This window comes from Mus musculus, chromosome 9 (assembly GCF_000001635.26).
Source record: "Mus musculus strain C57BL/6J chromosome 9, GRCm38.p6 C57BL/6J".
NCBI lineage: Eukaryota > Metazoa > Chordata > Mammalia > Rodentia > Muridae > Mus > Mus musculus.
This window is the reverse complement of record NC_000075.6, coordinates 71,983,206-72,001,073: the sequence shown is the minus strand read 5'-3', so window position 1 is coordinate 72,001,073 and position 17,868 is coordinate 71,983,206. Positions and strand designations below refer to the sequence as shown.

Below are 17,868 nucleotides of genomic sequence, written 5' to 3'. Positions count from 1 at the left end.
AAGTATGGTGGTGGGTTGGTGATTGTAGTTTGTTTGTTAAGCTAATTTTTTTCTTTTTAATGATATGTAAAACTTTCCTCTTGTATGCAATAGGAACATGTCCAAAGGTCTTTCCTTTTGGATGATTTGAGGTCTGAGAGATGATTTCAGGGATAGTCTATTAGAATGTTCTTAGTCTTTTTTTTCTCCAGAGGCATTGAGAAATTTGAAGACAGTGGACTAAGGTTAGTGTTTCCTCAGGAACTCAACTTTCCTTTAAGAGTAATAAAGAATTTTTAAAAAAATCTGTTTATTGATTCATTTTTTGTTAGGGATTGGTGGTGTTGGGTGGTGTGTGTTTGCTACTGTTAGCACATGGAAGTCAGAGAACAACTTCAGTAGTCAATTTTCATTTTCTATAATGTGGGTCTCAGATTGAACTTGGGCTTGGAGGCAAGTGCCCTTCAATGCTGTGAGTGGTGAATAAGGAGCTCAGTTAGGAGATTCTGGGTAAGCCTGTGCATTCATAAGGTGCTACTGTACACTCCTTAATATTTTGGTCTTTTCCCTCCTTAGGGTTTTACAGACAGCCCTCATTACAGTGATCACTTGAATGACAGTCGATTAGGAACCCACGAAGGCTTGTCCCCAACACCTTTCATGAACTCAAATCTGATAGGTAAGTTGATGTCTCTGTGTAAGCAGTCTTCTCAAGTGTCTGTGCCCAGAGACCCTTTCTGTTACCACGTCCTGTGTAAATAAATGAAAGAAAGCTCCCATGTGGCTAGAGGGATTCAAGTTTTCCTCACTTAATCCCAGGCTAAGGAACCAGCGTGTGGAAATCAGGGTCTTTCTTTAGAGCTCTACTAAGAGTGTATAAAAGAAAGTATTCATGATCCTTTTAGTTTGAACAGTGTCTTTGTGATATCACACCTGGCAAGTTCTCTGAGCCAGAGACACATCCTTCAAGGGCACTTGTGGTTTGCTGTTTGTCTTATCAGGTATATTTACGTAACAATGAAAAATGTGATAAAACATTGACAAATTTTACTCACTTAGGACCATTTTTCTTTGGGTACATTTGATAAAAGATTAATATTTCATTTATACACTATTAGACGGTCTGTTTAAGTATGTGGACTTTAATTGAGGATGTATAAAAGTGTTTGCAATGAAGTGGAGTTTGAAGGGTTAGACCTCTCACCGACACCTGATCGTTGTGTTTTATCACCAGGCTTGGTGATCATTCTCTCCTTCCCTACCTCACGTAAAATATTCTCCCTTTATGTCTTTCTTAATCAGAAGTTGTTCAGTCTGAGATACGCCTCGCGTTGTGTGTTATACCCCACCCTCCAGATTGGATATCACTCTTTTTAAAAAGAAGTATTTATCCTTCTTACAAAATCTGTTTCAAAATAATCTGCCTTGTAACATCATTTTTTGTCATGTTTATACTGTAGTTGAAAATATTCTAAATGCCTTATGTTGTTTACTGTATTAACTGTCATTGACATCAGGAAAATACACAGTTTGTGTGATGGACATTAATTTCTCTTCACTGTTGGCTACTTTGTGATAGTAAAATTGACCTTTGACAACAATGCTAATCTAAGTAGGTTACTCAGTCCAAGGTCTTGGTGGTCTACAGATGCTTTGTAAGGGATCTTAGCATATGCAACCTTTGTTTTTTCTTCACTAGTTTAAAGTAGTGAAAGTCTGATACTATAGTGTGGATTTGCCTATGGCAGCTGACAGCCTAAAATCATTGAGTATGACACATGACCTATATAAGCAGTAAAATGTGTGCTGAAAACCACTGGCTTTCAACATAAATATAAATAAAAGTTATGTTGATTAATGGGTCACTTTACATCTAAAATAAAACAGTAATTTCACCAAAGAAAATTTCTACATTTTTGTTTTAATTTTCTGTTGTTTTCACTATATAAAAGCTTTTATTTTACTTTAATTTTTTTAAAAACCTTTTCCATCAAGCAGTATTTGTACTGTATATAACAAGGCAAGTAGAAGTTGATGGTAAAGGAGACTGTCACTCTGAGATGTAAGAATTCATGACTCCTCTTGATTCAGCTTTCCTCATAGATGTGACCCACACCCTCTGCAGTTACCTCACATGCACAGATATGGACCTACGCCACTATTAAAATTGTGGTAAATAAATGAAGTCTTTAGGATATATGTATGTATATGTATATGCATATGTATATGTATATATGCCATTTCAGAGCATCTGTTAACTAAAAACTACTTCTCTAATTCAGTTTGAGGTTCTGTTTCCTCATTTGGAGCCTTTATGGACATGCATTTGTTCTTTTTTCTGTTTTTGGAGAATTATTAGAGTACCTTTAAAGGTTATCCCTACTCTGTAAAATCTACATTTAAAGTAAGTCTATAAGAGTAAGATTAGTGAACAGGCTGATTTCTTCACTGTTCAAATGAACAAAAATTCTCATTTATGTGACCTACCTAGTGCAGTGAGTCTGGTACGACTATACAGAATGTGTTTTATCTACTGTATTTAAACTGCCCAATTTTAAAGTATTTTACATTTAAAGGGGATGGGGAGAAATAACCTTGCAGTGATTGATTAGGTGCATGCATCAAAAAGCATTCCTTACCTTTATTGTTAGTAAAATGATTGTATGAATATCTCAGTATGGCACCTTACACTAAGTGATGTGCATAGCAGGAACTTGCTTTTGGAAATGAATATTTCTTGTAGTGCAGTAGGCAATCAGTAAGATGTGAGATGCAGTGGTTGAACTGCTAAGAACCCAAATATATCGATGTTAGTACTGGATGAAGTTACAAGAGTCTCTTTTCTAGATGTAGTAGTATTAAGGGATTTTCAGTGGTAGAAACACTTTTAGAGCTCTCTGCTGGTGTGTGTGTGGTGTTTTGAGAAACACTGAACCATTGATACCTGATTCCTGCAACAGTTAAAGAGAAGAGAGGAGCAGAAAACAGAAGTTGTCATTGCTGCCAGCATACTAATAAGCATTAAACAAGAAGAGAAATTATTCATCTAGGATATGTTATTCTTTTAATTATTATGTTGATCTGTAAATACATTTGTCTGGAGAAAGAATAGATGATAAAAGTGTTACTGTCTTTCTTGGTAGAGATTTGAAAACTTTAATGATTACATTTCAAAAATCTAACAAGTCTTTTTTTTTTTTTTTTTTTTTTTAATATTTATTTATTTAATGTAAGTACACTGTAGTTGTCTTCAGATACTCCAGAAGAGGGCATCAGATTTCATTACGGATGGTTGTGAGCCACCATGTGGTTGCTGGGATTTGAACTCGGGACCTTTGGAAGAGCAGTCGGCGCTCTTAACCACTGAGCCATCTCACCAGCCCCTAACAAGTCTTGATAATAATTTGATAATGAATAATTTTCCACAGAAAACTGGATTTCTGTATTAGATATTTTGAAGTGTTTTTATGTAGGAAATAAAGCTATATTATTATACTACATCACTGTTTTTTTTTAAAAATGAATTTCAGAATTATCCTGTTGATTTTTCAGTCTGCAATGCTAGAGAGCTTTTCTTTATTTCAAAAGAAATAAACATACCCTTTGGGTACATAACTAAACAGTTAACAACAGACAGTTCTGTTTGAGCTATGAGCAGAGTCTGGACCGTAGCTGTGAGTTGCAGTGGTGTCATCATGCAGTTTGGGTAACACAGTCTCCAAAGCTTTGGCTCATTCTTTCACTTGTGATTCCCTCATTAATTTTCATAGTTTGCCTTCTGGGGCTGGAGAGAAGGCCCTAGCAGTTAAGGAACACTTGCTATGCTTGGAGAGGGCCTGGGCTTGTTTTCCAGTGTCCACATGGCGGCTCCAGGGGACCTGACATCCTCTTATGCCCTCAGGATACTCATATACTTGGTACACTTTCACATTTTTCTTTTTTCTTTCCTTTTCTTTTTTTTCTCTCTCTCTTTCTTTCTTTCTTTCTTTCTTTCTTTCTTTCGTTCGTTCTTTCTTTCCTTTCTTTCCTTCCTTCCTTCCTTCCCTTTTACCTTTCCTTTCCTTTTCCTTCTTTCCTTCTTTCCTTCTTTCCTTCTTTCCTTCTTTCCTTCTTTCCTTCTTTCCTTCTTTCCTTCTTTCCTTCTTTCCTTCTTTCCTTCTTTCCTTCTTTCCTTCTTTCCTTCTTTCCTTCTTTCCTTCCTTTCTTCCTTCCTTCCTTCCTTCCTTTCTTTCTTTCTTTCTTTCTTTCTTTCTTTCTTTCTTTCTTTCTTTCTTTCTTTCTTTCTTTCTTTCTTTCTTTCTTTCTTTCTTTCTTTCGTTTTTCGAGACAGGATTTCTCTGTATAGCCCTGGCTGTCCTGGAACTCACTTTGTAGACCAGGCTGGCCTCGAACTCAGAAATCCGCCTGCCTTTTCAGAGGTACAGCTTGCTTTTTTTTTTTTTTTTTTTTTTTTTAACAAAACAAAACTCTCAGAACTGCAAGAACCTCTTCACCTTGGTTAGCCCACTACATCCAGATTCATATGACATGCTCCTGACATTTAACAAATAAAGAACACCATTAGGCTCTGGAAAACTAGCTTTCTAGAAGAAACATGGCAGAAGGTGCTTTGTAGCTGTTCAAAGAAAAGTAAATGTAATGCAGAGTAAAGTAGCATAGTGCTTATCAGATGGCTTTGTGTGTTTTTATAACTCGTTTTAGGTGTCTTGCTCAGCCTAGTACCAGTCGTACCAGTCAAAAGTCTAATAGTTGAGGACACTGGTTTTTTTTTTTTTTTTTTTTTTTTTTACTGTAAGTCTCTACTTACAGCCATCATTTCCTTGCTGAAGTCTCTACAACCAAGTTTCAAGGAGAACTCTATACAATTGATATTGCCCAAACTAGAATTTGTAATAAACCCAACAGTATTATGGAGTCACACTAAAGTGTAGAATCACCAAAATATCACAACAGAACTCTAAACCTAATGATTTGATATATGTGATTTTTTTTTCTGAGATAATGAAAATGACAGTAACTTTAAGGGAGCCATTGTAGCTTATCATCTGACTTCATGGAGTTTCAGAAGAGTGAGTCTTTAATGCTTTCTCAATGTGTAGTCATTTCCAGATCTCTGAAAGTGTGTGGTTTTATTCACTGACCTGCATTCTCACACCCTTTGCTGTTTACTTACACACACACACACACGTGAATGGGGCCTAGTTACCACTCAAGAGGCCAAAGCCTGGAGAGTGTACATGGCCCAGTTCTTGGAGCTCTTCAGCTCACCTCCCCATCACCCTGCCCCCATACTGTTTTAGATACCATGTGTACTTCTGCTGTTTTTACTCTATAGCTTTTTCTTTCTCCATCTATTGCGTAGCACCTTTATAGCCAGTCTGATCTGTTGAGTACACTTTACAGTTCTATAATGGCGTTGGTCTGAGAGATAGGCCTTCCTTAAGTATTCCCAAGGCCTGTGTCTAATTCCAGCCCAGTGAAGATGAACTTAAAATCTGATGATACCTGTAGTAGGAGAAATGGCAGTTGCTGTGGCTATATAGTCACTGGAGAACAAAAACTTAAGGAATTTCTATAAACTTTACAGTTTAAATGCATTGAACTTGAGGGGTGCACCATAACACACAGTTGAGTGTTTTTGGGGGTCATTTGATTTGAAGAAGTCACAGGGCATCATCATCATCAGTTCTTACCTTCTCCATTATGACAGCTCAGATTCATTGCTTAGAGTCCTAATGATGATTCCCACATTGTTTAATAAAGGCTTATTAGTGTCTTATTGAAAATAAATGGTTATACACTAAATAACGCTTAGTTGTTTGGAGTGGACAGGGCCTAACAGTTGTTTCCCTGAGGGGCTGTGAGGTGGGACTAATGAGACATGAAGGAGTCTGTCAGAGGACTAGAGATGAGTGAGTACTACTGCCGTTCCCAAGCTGTGTTTCAAAGAAAGGGGTTAGTAGTATTTTAGATAGCTACCACACTTTTATACGAGTTTAGTTAACTACGAAATGAAAATGAATTTAAAACTCTGAAAGTTGGGGCTGGAGAAATGATTCAGTGGTTGAGAGCTCTTGCAGAAAACCCACATTTTATCCCCAGCACCCACACGGTGTCTTACAACCATCTAAATCTCCAGCCCCACAGCATCTTATGAAGAGGTTCTGGCCTCTGGCAAGCACCAAGCATGCATACAGTGCACAAACATACATACAGGCAAAACACCATGCACATAAAATTTTGAAAATTAAAAAATTGAAAGCATATTTTGAATTGCTTTTGTTTATCTTATATAGGTTTTTATTGTTCAAAGGTACTCATTGAATTCTTTTTTCAGTTAGATTTGTATTTTGTCAGATACATCCCATATTACTGAAGCCATGAGCTTGATCTAATCTCTGGCATACATCTATCCTGCCTCCCTAACAAGCACACTTGCACACACAGACACAAGTAGCACAGTCATGCAAAAGTAAATTTTAACTGACCATAGCTAATACTAAGTGAGAGATGAGGTTTGACGATTAAGTCAGATGGAGGTAAAGAATTTTCTCCCTTCCTTTAAAATGCTAGTCGCAGTTAGAAAGTTCTTAAGCAGTTTTCAGGTTTTTACCAGCTGTAGGAAGTTGGCAGTTGGCTCTGAAGAAGAGCATAAAGGTTTAGGTGAAGCTGTTTGGGTCCCCAGGGTTAGGTGCTTTAGGCAAATAGCTCCCTGGAGAGAGTGAGTCCTAGCTTAGAGCCCTCTGAGGTAACCAGAGGGAAAAATAGGGCATGGGTTCTGAGGAATTAAATTGAGAAAAACATCAGTAAGTTAATGCATAACTTTTCTTGAATTTTTAAAATTCTGCTGGGTTTGTCAAAATTGCCTTGAATTTGATTAGAAGTACCGGATGTATACTTGAAATGTATACAAAGAGCCAGTAATAAATAAAAATGAGCCACTATGCCATCAAATTTTTTGTTTAGAAAAAAACAAAGACTATCTTATTAGTTAGATCATACTAAATGGGAACATGACATAACAAAATGAAGGTTTTTTAGAAGTGGTTTTTATTTCTTAGGTAGCAGTATAAAGCAGTTCTTAGAGTAGGGCTTTTTTTTTTCTTTCAAATCATGAAACCTAAAGGCAAGCAAACCACTGTTTGATTAAAAAGGGACTGAAGGTGAAGTGTTCACATCTTGACCTTGTTGCTTTGCTTCCTTCAGTGTGTCATCTGGCTGTAGGGTACACGTGTCTGCTGTGTAGTCACTGATGCATGCAGAACGGAGCAGAGGGTCATGCTTGCCCAGTGGGCCCTCTTTCTGAGGGTATTTGTAACTGGCAGTGTAGGGCCAATAGAGAAAGCTAGAAGGGCTAAGATGTCAACTGGTATAAAGGCAATAAGATTCTGTTTTAGGAATGAAAGGGACATTTGAGTTCTAATAAAAAAACAGACATTTAAAAATATTCTATAAAATAGTTTGTGAATGTACAATAATGGTTATTGATATTGTAAATAGGATAATCTGTTAAATTCCATGATCTTTAATTCTATAATTCTTTGACCCAATTGCTTTGTAAAAATATTAATATTTGCTTTTCTTAGTTACCAGATATTTTAAAATGTTCTTATTTTTAGTAATTTAAGCATGTTGCATGGTTGACATTTAGACTAGTATAAATAATTTATCATAGCTAATTGTTCATATAGTGTTCATATTTGTGTTGAGATAAATTCCAAGTATCACTGTGTTACCAACATAAGCAGAAATTATTCTCCCCAGGTTCATTTGGCTTATAGTTTTACATGAAAACATTTCATTGCTCATTCATGTTATTCAGTATTCTGACTAAGATCATTTTCACATCACCACAACTCAGGGTTGCATATAGATATGACAGTTTACCACTGAGTGAACATACACATAGGTCTCCATTGAACTCTAAAAGTAACAGGATAGAATAGCCATCAAACTGGATCATTATAGATGAAATACTTTCACTCAAGATACAATTAGTGAAAATATGTCTACTATTGTAGTAGACCATCTCTGGACATCAGAGAAAGTGTAAATCACCCCTGAATTTTCCTGTAATAAAATTGTAAAGCACAGCTTTCAGCAGGAGTTTTCGTGGTAAGCGCAAGGGTAACGTATCTGATTAGTGTCTCATAGAGTGCTTGAAAGCAGTGGTTCCAAAGGTTGGTAGTGCACACAGCATGAGAGAGTTAATCAACAGAGTAACCCATCTCAGGTCCAAACAGTGATAGTTTTGTTGAGCTGATTATGAAGAAGGTTTTACTCTGCAGAATGATATTTACAGATATTTGATGCCTGGCTAGTTTGGAAGAGGGCTTGTCAGTATTCTTACCTTGAACACACTGACAGAGTAAGGTAGTATGATGCTGACAGACATGGAGTCATCCTGGTTTGTCTTACCAGATTCTGACCTTGTGAATCAAATTTTAATTTTTATTGTAAAATCTAAACAAACGCTGTCCTACTGGAGAAACTCAAGTTGTCTTTTCATAGTGCCTTGATTTGGTTTTTACAAATTTTGTTGAAAGTTTGTTTTCAAATGGGGACATTAAAACTATAGTGTCCAACAAAGAAAATTATGCATGAGTTTTAATGAAGATTGCTGACTATATTCAGTTTGACAAAACTTTATAGGTTTAGGATGTGAATCTAGATAGAATATAAAAATGGGAAACAGCAACATATATTTAGTCAGAATGATGACTGAATGCTTTGAGGCTTTATTTTCAGAATATTCCACATTAATGCAAGCAAGTGTGACATTTCGGCAAAGAAGAGCATGCCTGTAGTGCCCATGGACAGTCCTACATGTGAGGTCTGGAGAGCAGATATTTTTTCAGCGCTCCTATTCCTGGCTGTTCTGATCTCGCTCTAGTTTTTTTGTCTTTACAGTGGAGCTTGCTCACCACAAGAGCTGGCTAGCTGAGTAGGCATCTAGTTAACTTTTAAGTGTAATGTATTTCTTCACTCTAAACAGAGGCATAGAGAAGCTGAATACTAGTTAGTTTCAAGTTAGTCTTCATGAAGACAGTAGTACTTTTGGCTCTTCCTAGAAATTTGTTGTGAGCCTTAAAAGGATGTTTTAGATTAATTGAGAGAAAGTGGTGGCAAGTACTGTTGGTGGAAGACCACGCTGAAAGTGATCAGAGGACATCCTATCTTTGTGGTTTGTCTGTGTGGAGTAGCAGAATAGGTTGGTGGCAATGTTTACTTTTTTTGAAATTAATAAAATACTTTGTAAGTAGAAGAGTGCCAAAGGGAAGAGTTCCACCATAGGCCCTGTTTCCATGCCGGAGAAGACTAGAACCTTGAAGGTAATTATAGTCGTCCACTTGGAGTTTGTAGCTTGTGCTTTCATGATGGAATGTGAAAGGGAAGGAGTCGTACTTATGCACTCCCTCATTCTTCAAAACTGAGGGTGTGACTTGTTCTGTAAGTTTCCAGTGCAGAAACACAAGTTGCTGACAATTGAGGACCTCTCTAGAGGGTAAGTGAGCTGTGGGACGGGAAAGTTACTCAGCACTGCATTAGCCTGTGGTCTGATAATATTTACATTTTCTTGGTGATCTGACAACAGCACAATGTAAAGAAACTCAAGTAGCATTTTTAGGAATAGCTCCTAAGTAAGCTCTGCTTGCAGGGAAATAGCTGCTTTGGCCTGTGACTTAGAGGATGAACATGTCTCCATGGAATGCCCTCAGCTGTCGCAAGCTACAACTTGATTTCAGCAGCTGTTTGGATGCAGGCACTGCAGTGGGCAACTTGGAGCTCACATTGCAGTGCTCCAGCAGTGTCGCAGTTGTGGTTCCATCCTTTCACAAAGTACCAGGGAACCTTGATCGTGTGAGGAAATAGTGTGCATAAACAAATCATTTTTTTTGTGTGAGATTAATTTGGTATGGAACAAACTAATACTTTCCTTAGAAGAGTTGAAATATTACCTGTCTTCACATTATATTGAGTGATGGTCTCTGTGTACTAAACACTGTGGTCAGGAGTGCCAGAATATGGTATCACCACTGGGAGTTCACACTTTGTACTAAATAAGTTCCTAATGTGTAGAAGTACACAATTTTCCTCCAGCACTCAGGAGATAGAGGCAGATAGAGCTCTGTGAGTTCAAGGCCATCTTGGTTTACATAACTTGTTCTGGGTCATCCCAGGCCACATAGTGGGATCCTTTCTTAAGAAGAAAAAATGATATAATTCTCAGTTTATGTTCTGCTACATTTTCTTTATGACCACATCATAAGCTGTTAACACCATTCTCATCTTTGGCCTTCTTTAATTTTTCTAGTTAAGGAGGAGACAAAGCATTACTTGTCTTATGAAGTAAAAGGAGAAAAAGAAAATAATAAATGTAACGTTAGCTGGGCTGGGGCAGAGTGCTGCAGATCTTAGAACACTGCTTTCCTGAGACTGCCATTTTCCCCATGCTAATGTGTTAGAGACTTACACTAAAGCTCTCCCAGTGGTTCTCTGCTTTGTCATGATTTATTTTAGCATCAGAAAGGCCAACTCTAGTGTTGCTTATTCCTCTGCCTTGTCTCCTTATGTTCTTTCTAAGCACAGACACAGCCCAGTCCCTGGCACTGACATAACAAACATCAATAACAACTTCTGTAAATGTTAAATTAAAGGACAAAGTGAAGGGCAGTGACTCATTAGGATTTTTTTTTTTTTTTGAGCAAATTAACTCCTCTTCCTGCTGATGCATGTTGGGAAATGATTGGCTGTCTCTTGAGCGAGAAATGGTTCTGTTAGGGATTGTGTGGCGAGGGGCTTCTTTGCTGTAGCAGGCATTTGGATATGGGGTAGTGCTTTTTGTTTTAAATAGCCCTTTTAAAGCTTTAAAAATATATCTGCCAAGTTTTACCAATTTTGAGATGATATTAACCTTAATTTATTCAGTACTTTTATAGAAAAGATGAACTTTGTTTTAAAGATTTATTTATTTATTTTTATGTATGTGAGTACACTGAAGTCGTACAGATGGTTTTGAGCCTTCATGTGGTTGTTGGGAATTGAATTTTTAGGACCTCTGCTCACTCTAGATGGAATGGGCTGGATATTGGTATTTTTCACCTTGACAGCTCTAATTAAAAATTAATCTAGCCCTCTTCTGCTTTGTTAATGATCCTTTATATCTCTTGAAAAAAATCAGCCAGTGTTTGCATTGCTACTTGAAACTTTCTTTTCTTTCTGTTCCCCTGCCCCACTTCCTTTTTTCCTTTATTACTAGCCTTGTTTGTTTCAGTACCCGAGTAAATACAGTGTACTCACACATCTCATATTACTCTTATCACAGACCTTGGTCTTAATACTAACCTGTGTAAAATTACCTACTGAGTTTGTATTCTTTCATGCTTGCATCATTTTCCAACATTACCTTTAATTAAATTGCCCTTCACATCTCTTGATAATCCATCAGTTTATCAGTGCTTATTATCTCTCTACTTGCTAGACACTATGTTAGCTACTTGAACACTTATTAACAATGAAAGCCACAGTGACTTTGAATGTTAGTTTAAAATTAATCTTTACCTTTTGTGAGAAGCAAAGCCCAGATTTCCATCTTAAATTCAGTGCTACTTTTTCTGTGTCCATGGCTTTCTATGCGTGTTACAGTAGTCCTCAGCTTTTTTGTGGTTCCAGTTACCAACAACCAACTACAGTTTAAAAAATAAATAGAAAGTTATAGAAATTTACAATCCAAATGTTTTCAATTTTATGCCTTTCTGAGTGACACAATACCATCTCTCACCAGGATGTGAATTTTGTCCAGTATGTTTGTGCTGCACAAATTACTTGCCCATTTAGTAGCCATCTTGTGGTTTTGTTGTGATCATAGTGCTCATATAGACTAATGTTGCATTATTGTGCAGTGTCATTCACATGATTCATTGCCCCATACAGACATGGTACAATCTCTTATCATTCATGAGGAGGGAAGTATAAATACAAAAACATTTGGGAATGTAGAAAGAGCATATTCATACAACTTAATATATTGTTATATTACCCATTAATCTGTTTTTAACCAAGAAGTGGCTGTGCCTAATTTATAAGTTAATCTTTATCACAGGTAGGTGGGTAAGTTTAGGAAAATAACAAGTTTATAGAGGTTAAACATAGCTAATCTGGAAAAATCCAGAAATGTTTCAAAATGTGAAATGTACCTTGAATGGCAACATGATACTATAATGAAAAATTTTGTGCCAGACATCATCTGGTGATCATAATCAGAACATGTACCATTCAGGACATTTTTGTTTCAGACTACCTTGTGTATCCGTAAGGGCTATATGATTCCATAAATGGATTTCATATTTATGCTTGTGTTCTAGCACTAAAATATTAGCCACTTTGTAGCAAATGCTACAAAAGTTCAAAAGCTAATCTTAAAATCTGAATCATTTTTGATTCCAGACATTTTGTATATTTAGTCTGAACAGGGCTCCTTAGTTTTGTAGTTTCAAGTATCCTGAAACATACCTTCCAACTAGGTGTAGCTACTGTGTAGTCAGATTTCCTATTCGTGTAGGCTTGTTTTAGGTAGCAGATTTTCCGTTCGCGACCCCAGACTTTTTACTTACTACCTGTTGTACACTGGCTATTTAATAGTTGTTTGTTAAGTTGTAGGTAAATTTTATGATCCCTGCTTTTATAGTATAATCTTAGGACTTAAACTGCATGAGTTTTGATTTGTGACTACATCTGTTCATTAGTTACATCTGTTCATTAGTTACAGACTTCTTGAATATAATTGTATCATATATATTATTGTGCCCCATTCTAACTAATGCCAAGACACAGGAGTATAAAACTGACCCTTTCCTTGGGTCACACAGATAGTACATGGGGCAGAAGAGTTGCTGGAAGAGTGTGATTAAGTAATTGGCCTCAGCAAATACCCATGGCTCTGCTTTATATACAGGCTGATAGTCTGCCTTTATTTGTTACTTGACCTTTCTCCCTTACTGCTTTTAATGTTCTTTCTTTGTTTAGTGCATTTGGTGTTTTGATTATTATGTGACGGGAGGCATTTCTTTTCTGGTCCTGTCTATTTGGAGTTCTATAGGCTTCTTGTATGTTCACGGGCATCTCTTTCTTTAGGTTGGGGAAGTTTTCTTGTATAATTTTGTTGAAGATATTTACTGGCCCTTTAAGTTGGGAATCTTCACTTAGGTTTCATCTTTTAATTGTGTCCTGGATTTCCTGAATGTTAGGAGCTTTTTGCTTTTTGCATTTTCTTTAACTGTTCTGTCAATCTTTTCTATGGTATCTTCTGCACCTGAGATTCTCTCTTCTATCTCTTGTATTCTGTTGGTGATGCTTGCATCTATGACTCCTGATCTCTTTCCTAGGTTTTCTAACTCCAGGGCTGTCTCCCTTCATGATTTCTTTATTGATTCTATTTCCATTTTTAGGTTCTGGATTGTTTTGTTCAGTTCCTTCACCTCTTTGGTTGTGTTTTCATGTAATTCTTTAAGGCATTTTTGTGTTTCTTCTTTAAAGTCTTCTACCTCTTTACCAGTGTTCTTTTATATTTCTTTAAGGTAGTTATTTATGTCCTTCTTAAAGTCCTCTATCATCATCATGAGGTGTGATTTAAAACCAGAGTCTTGCTTTTCTTGCTTTTTTGGGTTAACTAGGGCTCGCTCTGGTGGGAGAACTGGGTTCTGATGATGCCAAGTAGCCTTGGTTTCTATGGCTTATGTTCTTGTGCTTGCTTTTTGACATCTGGTTATCTCTTGTGTTAGCTGGCCTTGCTGTCTCTGACTGTGGTTTGTCCATCCTGCAAACCTGTGTGTCAGTACTCCTGGGAGACCAGTTCTCTCCAGGAGGAATTTAGGTATGGAGAGAGGTACAGGGTCAGCTCTGGGGTACAGACAGAAACCAGAGGAATCTTGTCCTCAGCTGATCCTTGGTTCCTGTGTCCTTATGGCTCTGGAAGGGTTCCTCTTGGGCCAGGAATTTGAAGAGAAGTGGTGGTCTTACCTGTGCTTGCAGGTGTGTAGGTACTCCTGGGAGACCAGCTCTCTCCTGGCAGTGTTTGTATTTGTAGCTCTGTGGCACAGGATCAGCTCTGGGCACAGATGGGAACTGGAAGACTCCTGTAAGGCAGCTCCTTGGTTCCTGTCTGTGGTTTGTGGGTTCCTCTGAGCAGCAGTGCTGGTCCTACTTGGGCTCACAGGCCTGTTGCACTCCTGTGGAGGCTTGCTCTCTCCTGGTGCCACCTGGGTATGGAATCCTGTGGAATAGGAGGGCTCTAGGCGCAGATGGAAACTGGAAGGCCGGTTCCAGGCAGGTTCCTCTGAGCAGCAGTGGTGTTCTTCCTACCTGTGCTACCTGCCCTCACTGTATCTGACTGGAGCCTGTCCTTCCTGTGATCCTGGGAATGTCAGAACTCCTCAGAATTCAGCTCTCTCTGGGATTCTGGGATCAGGTGATCCTGAGATCATGGTGTGTCAGAGCTTCTGGGAGTCAAGCTGCCTCTGGAACCCTTAGAACCTGGTAAAATCTCACTCATTTTAAAATGACTTTTCTTACTTTGTTTTTCTCTTCCAATAGTTTTCTTTCTTTTTCATGGTGTTTTTAAGTCAATGTGAAATTTGTTTATGCTACATACTATGCTCTTTCCTTAATCTTAATCTGGTTTTGCGCAACAGAGAAGAGTTTGATTTACTCAGTCACAGAATTTTTAGTGAATTTATGCCAAAATGAACGAAGAAACAAGAACTTCCCATGATAATGATGGTATGATAGCTGGTTTATGCCCATGTGTCATTCAGTGTAAGAAGGCTCTCAAGGCACTAACTACTCTGCCCAGTGTTTAGGATACAACTCGCAGTTACTGCTCCAGCACCTTGAGTGTTCCCTGCCATGAACCTGTAAGTGAGTCCCCCAGTTAAATGCTTTCTTTCATAAGAGTTGTCTTCATCGTGGTTTCTCCTCATAGCAGTAGGACAGTGACTAGGACAACTAATTAAATGAAATTGGTTGGTTTTGAAGTGTTAGGGGTGGAACCCAGGGTTTCAAGAATGCAGGCAAGCGCTTAACCAACAAGCTGAAGCCTCGTAAGGGAATTCTTGAGTTCAAAAACACCTGAGGCTTTGGCAGTAGTAGCAAGTAGTTATCATTTTTATTAATGAACTTTATTTTGAAGCTGAAACCACTGCTTAACACTTTATTAAAATTTGGGGTCTGAAAATAGAGCTAAGTAACCTTTTGAGTCCTGTGGTAAAGGTCCTTACTGGTACTCTAACCTCTCCCTTTTCTGACTAGGTAGACAATCCCTCCCTACTTGCTGATAATGAAACATTACCACACCTCTGACGTGATCTGGCATCTCCCATTAAGAAGAAGAGAACTAGGCATTAAACTCAAGAGAACAGAGCAGGACAGTTTTATTTACAGCATTAACATGTCTTTTCCATTGTTTTATTGAACATTTTCACATGCTTCTGTCTCTGTTTCTGCTTCTCCTTTGCTCCATACTGGCTTGACATTTTCATTTTTAGTGACTTGATTTAAGAAAAAATTTAAGAAAATATTAATTAATGAGTATACCTATAAATAATACTGAAAGTGGTCCAAGCCTGAGGGGTATGTGTATGGCAGATTTGGGAACTAGGGTTATAGTTTATCTTTGGCTATGTTTGCTTTCCTAGCATTCTGGGCTGCCTGACAGATTTCTGAGCTGAATTACTAAGACTTTTTTGTGAACTAAGTCAGATTTCCATAGTGATCCTTAGTTTCCTGAGTGTTGGCAGGTGATAGGTTTCATTTCCTTGACAAAAATGAAGAAGGCACAGGCAGCTTCATCCCAGGACGCTGGTCTCCTGTGCTGGTCTCCCAGCAATAATGTCCTCAGTGTGCTTAAGTCCTAGCTCTCGGAACTATTAATTTTTCCTTTACTTGGCCACACCATCATGATTTTATACTTTGTGATGGCTGCGCATTGTCTTACCAGGAAGAATTACAAGCTGGATGAGAGAGTGGAATACAGTGGTCACATAGATTCCACTGGGAGAGTATGCTTACAAGCCTAGGATCAATGGCCTTGGTGTGCAGGGAAACCTGAGAAGTGTGGTCTGAGGCTCTGCTCTTTCTCCAGTAGGATAGCTCAGAAGTCAACGAGGCTGAAAAGTTTTCAGTATTTCTGTAAGTTTAATTTTCCTGGATTCATAAATATGATATATATCAAGTGAAGTTAAAGCAAAAAGCAAATGAATTGATTTTGTGCTACTACACTGGGTGAACCTGCAGTTATAATGAGTACAGAATTCATGAAAATAGAAAATTATTATATAGTAGCTTTTAAACCCAAACAGCATACTGCCTAACAGTGAGCCTCTGATCAGCCCTGATGGTAGACTAAGTTTTATTCTATTACTTTTCAATCCAAAATAATTTCTAGAAAGCAAGTAGTTGTCTCTTTTCAGAGATGAATTGAATACTTGTGGTATTTCTGATAAATATAGAATATCCTATACTTAAAAATACTTACCTGCATAATAACAGTTGAAGATTTTATCTTGTAGCACTTTAAATAAATATTATGTATATCTATAATGTACTATAGATATATACTCTGATTTTTTTGTTTTTTGTTTTTTGAGACAGGGTTTCTCTTTATAGTCCTGGCTGTCCAGGAACTCACTTTGTAGACCAGGCTGGGCTGGCCTCAAACTCAGAAATCCCACTTCCTCTGCCTCCCGAGTGCTGGGACTAAAGGCATGTGCCACCACTCCTGGCTTACTCTGATTTTTAAAAGCAGGTTCTGACTAGTTTCTTTTGGTTTTGCTTTAGTTTGATGTCCACTTTTCAAAGATGCTTCCTAAAAAACAAGAAGGGCCAGAGAATTGGTAAAGTTGGTTGAATGTTTGCATTTCATGCAAAAAGTCTTGGCTTCAGTTTTCAGCATTATATAAACTGTTCATAGTGGCACATTCCCATAATTCCTGCACTTGGGAAGTTGTGGCAGAAAGATCAGAAGTTTGAGGTCATCCTCAATTGTATAGCAAGTTTCAGTTTTAGCCCAGGCTGAGCTATCTAAAACCCTTTCTCAAACAAGCAAAAAACACTACCTCTTTTCTCATACTAAACCTTATAAGTAAATATGTAATATGTAATTGATCTCTGCATTATTTTCAGGTATATTGAAAGACCTCTGAGTTTTCACACAGCATCTAGTATAGCATACTCTAACTCCATGTTACTGGAGAATATTGCTCATTTAGTCAAAAAAAGAAAAAAAAAACCCAAAACCTAAAACTCCAAACTACCCCTCCCCTTTATTCACCTACTAGAAAAAGCTCAGTTGCTGAAAGTTAAATTTCTCTCTGATAATGCTAGTTTCTTGGTCAGATTCTGTCTTATCTGCTAACGTACCTTAAAACAGGTATCATCTCCCAGTCTTGATTTGTTATCTGATCATCTTTCTCATTCCACTGTGAGTCGTTTATGCTTACTGGAAGTTTCCTTTGATAAGGCCCCCGTGGGTGACTTAAAGATTATGGAGATTCATTGTAATAATCTTTGATTGAGTTTGTCCAACATTATAGTCTGTTTGGGGGCAATGTATACACCCTTTTTTAAATGGAAACAAATCTCTCCTCACCTTTTTTATCCATAGACTTACTAAACATTTATAAAATACCTCAAATGTGCAAATTCTAATAAACTTTGAGGAGAAAGGAGTGATTAGTGAACATTTTCACTGTTAATAGTTTTTGATCATCCAAGAATGTAAACTACTAAATGCAGCCTCTAAGAGAGAGTACCACTTACAGAAATACCACCATAATTCAGTGTATGAAATTTTATATTTCCTTAGAGTTGATCTCCTTAAGATTGTCTTACCAG

At 37.6% G+C, this 17,868-nt stretch overlaps 1 protein-coding gene across 12 annotated transcripts in view; it reads left to right on the top strand.

Moving 5' to 3' along the window:
- Positions 1-17,868, top strand: part of Tcf12 (transcription factor 12) — a 267,642-nt gene that overhangs the window by 110,820 nt on the left and 138,954 nt on the right. For 11 of the 12 annotated variants that reach the window (NM_011544.3, NM_001253862.1, XM_006510998.3 and 8 more), the window contains one exon: positions 556-658. The exons of the other annotated variant lie outside the window; for it this stretch is intronic. In NM_011544.3, the coding sequence (NP_035674.2) occupies positions 556-658 (103 nt within the window). The remainder of the gene's footprint in view (positions 1-555; positions 659-17,868) is intronic. 12 annotated transcript variants of the gene reach the window in all.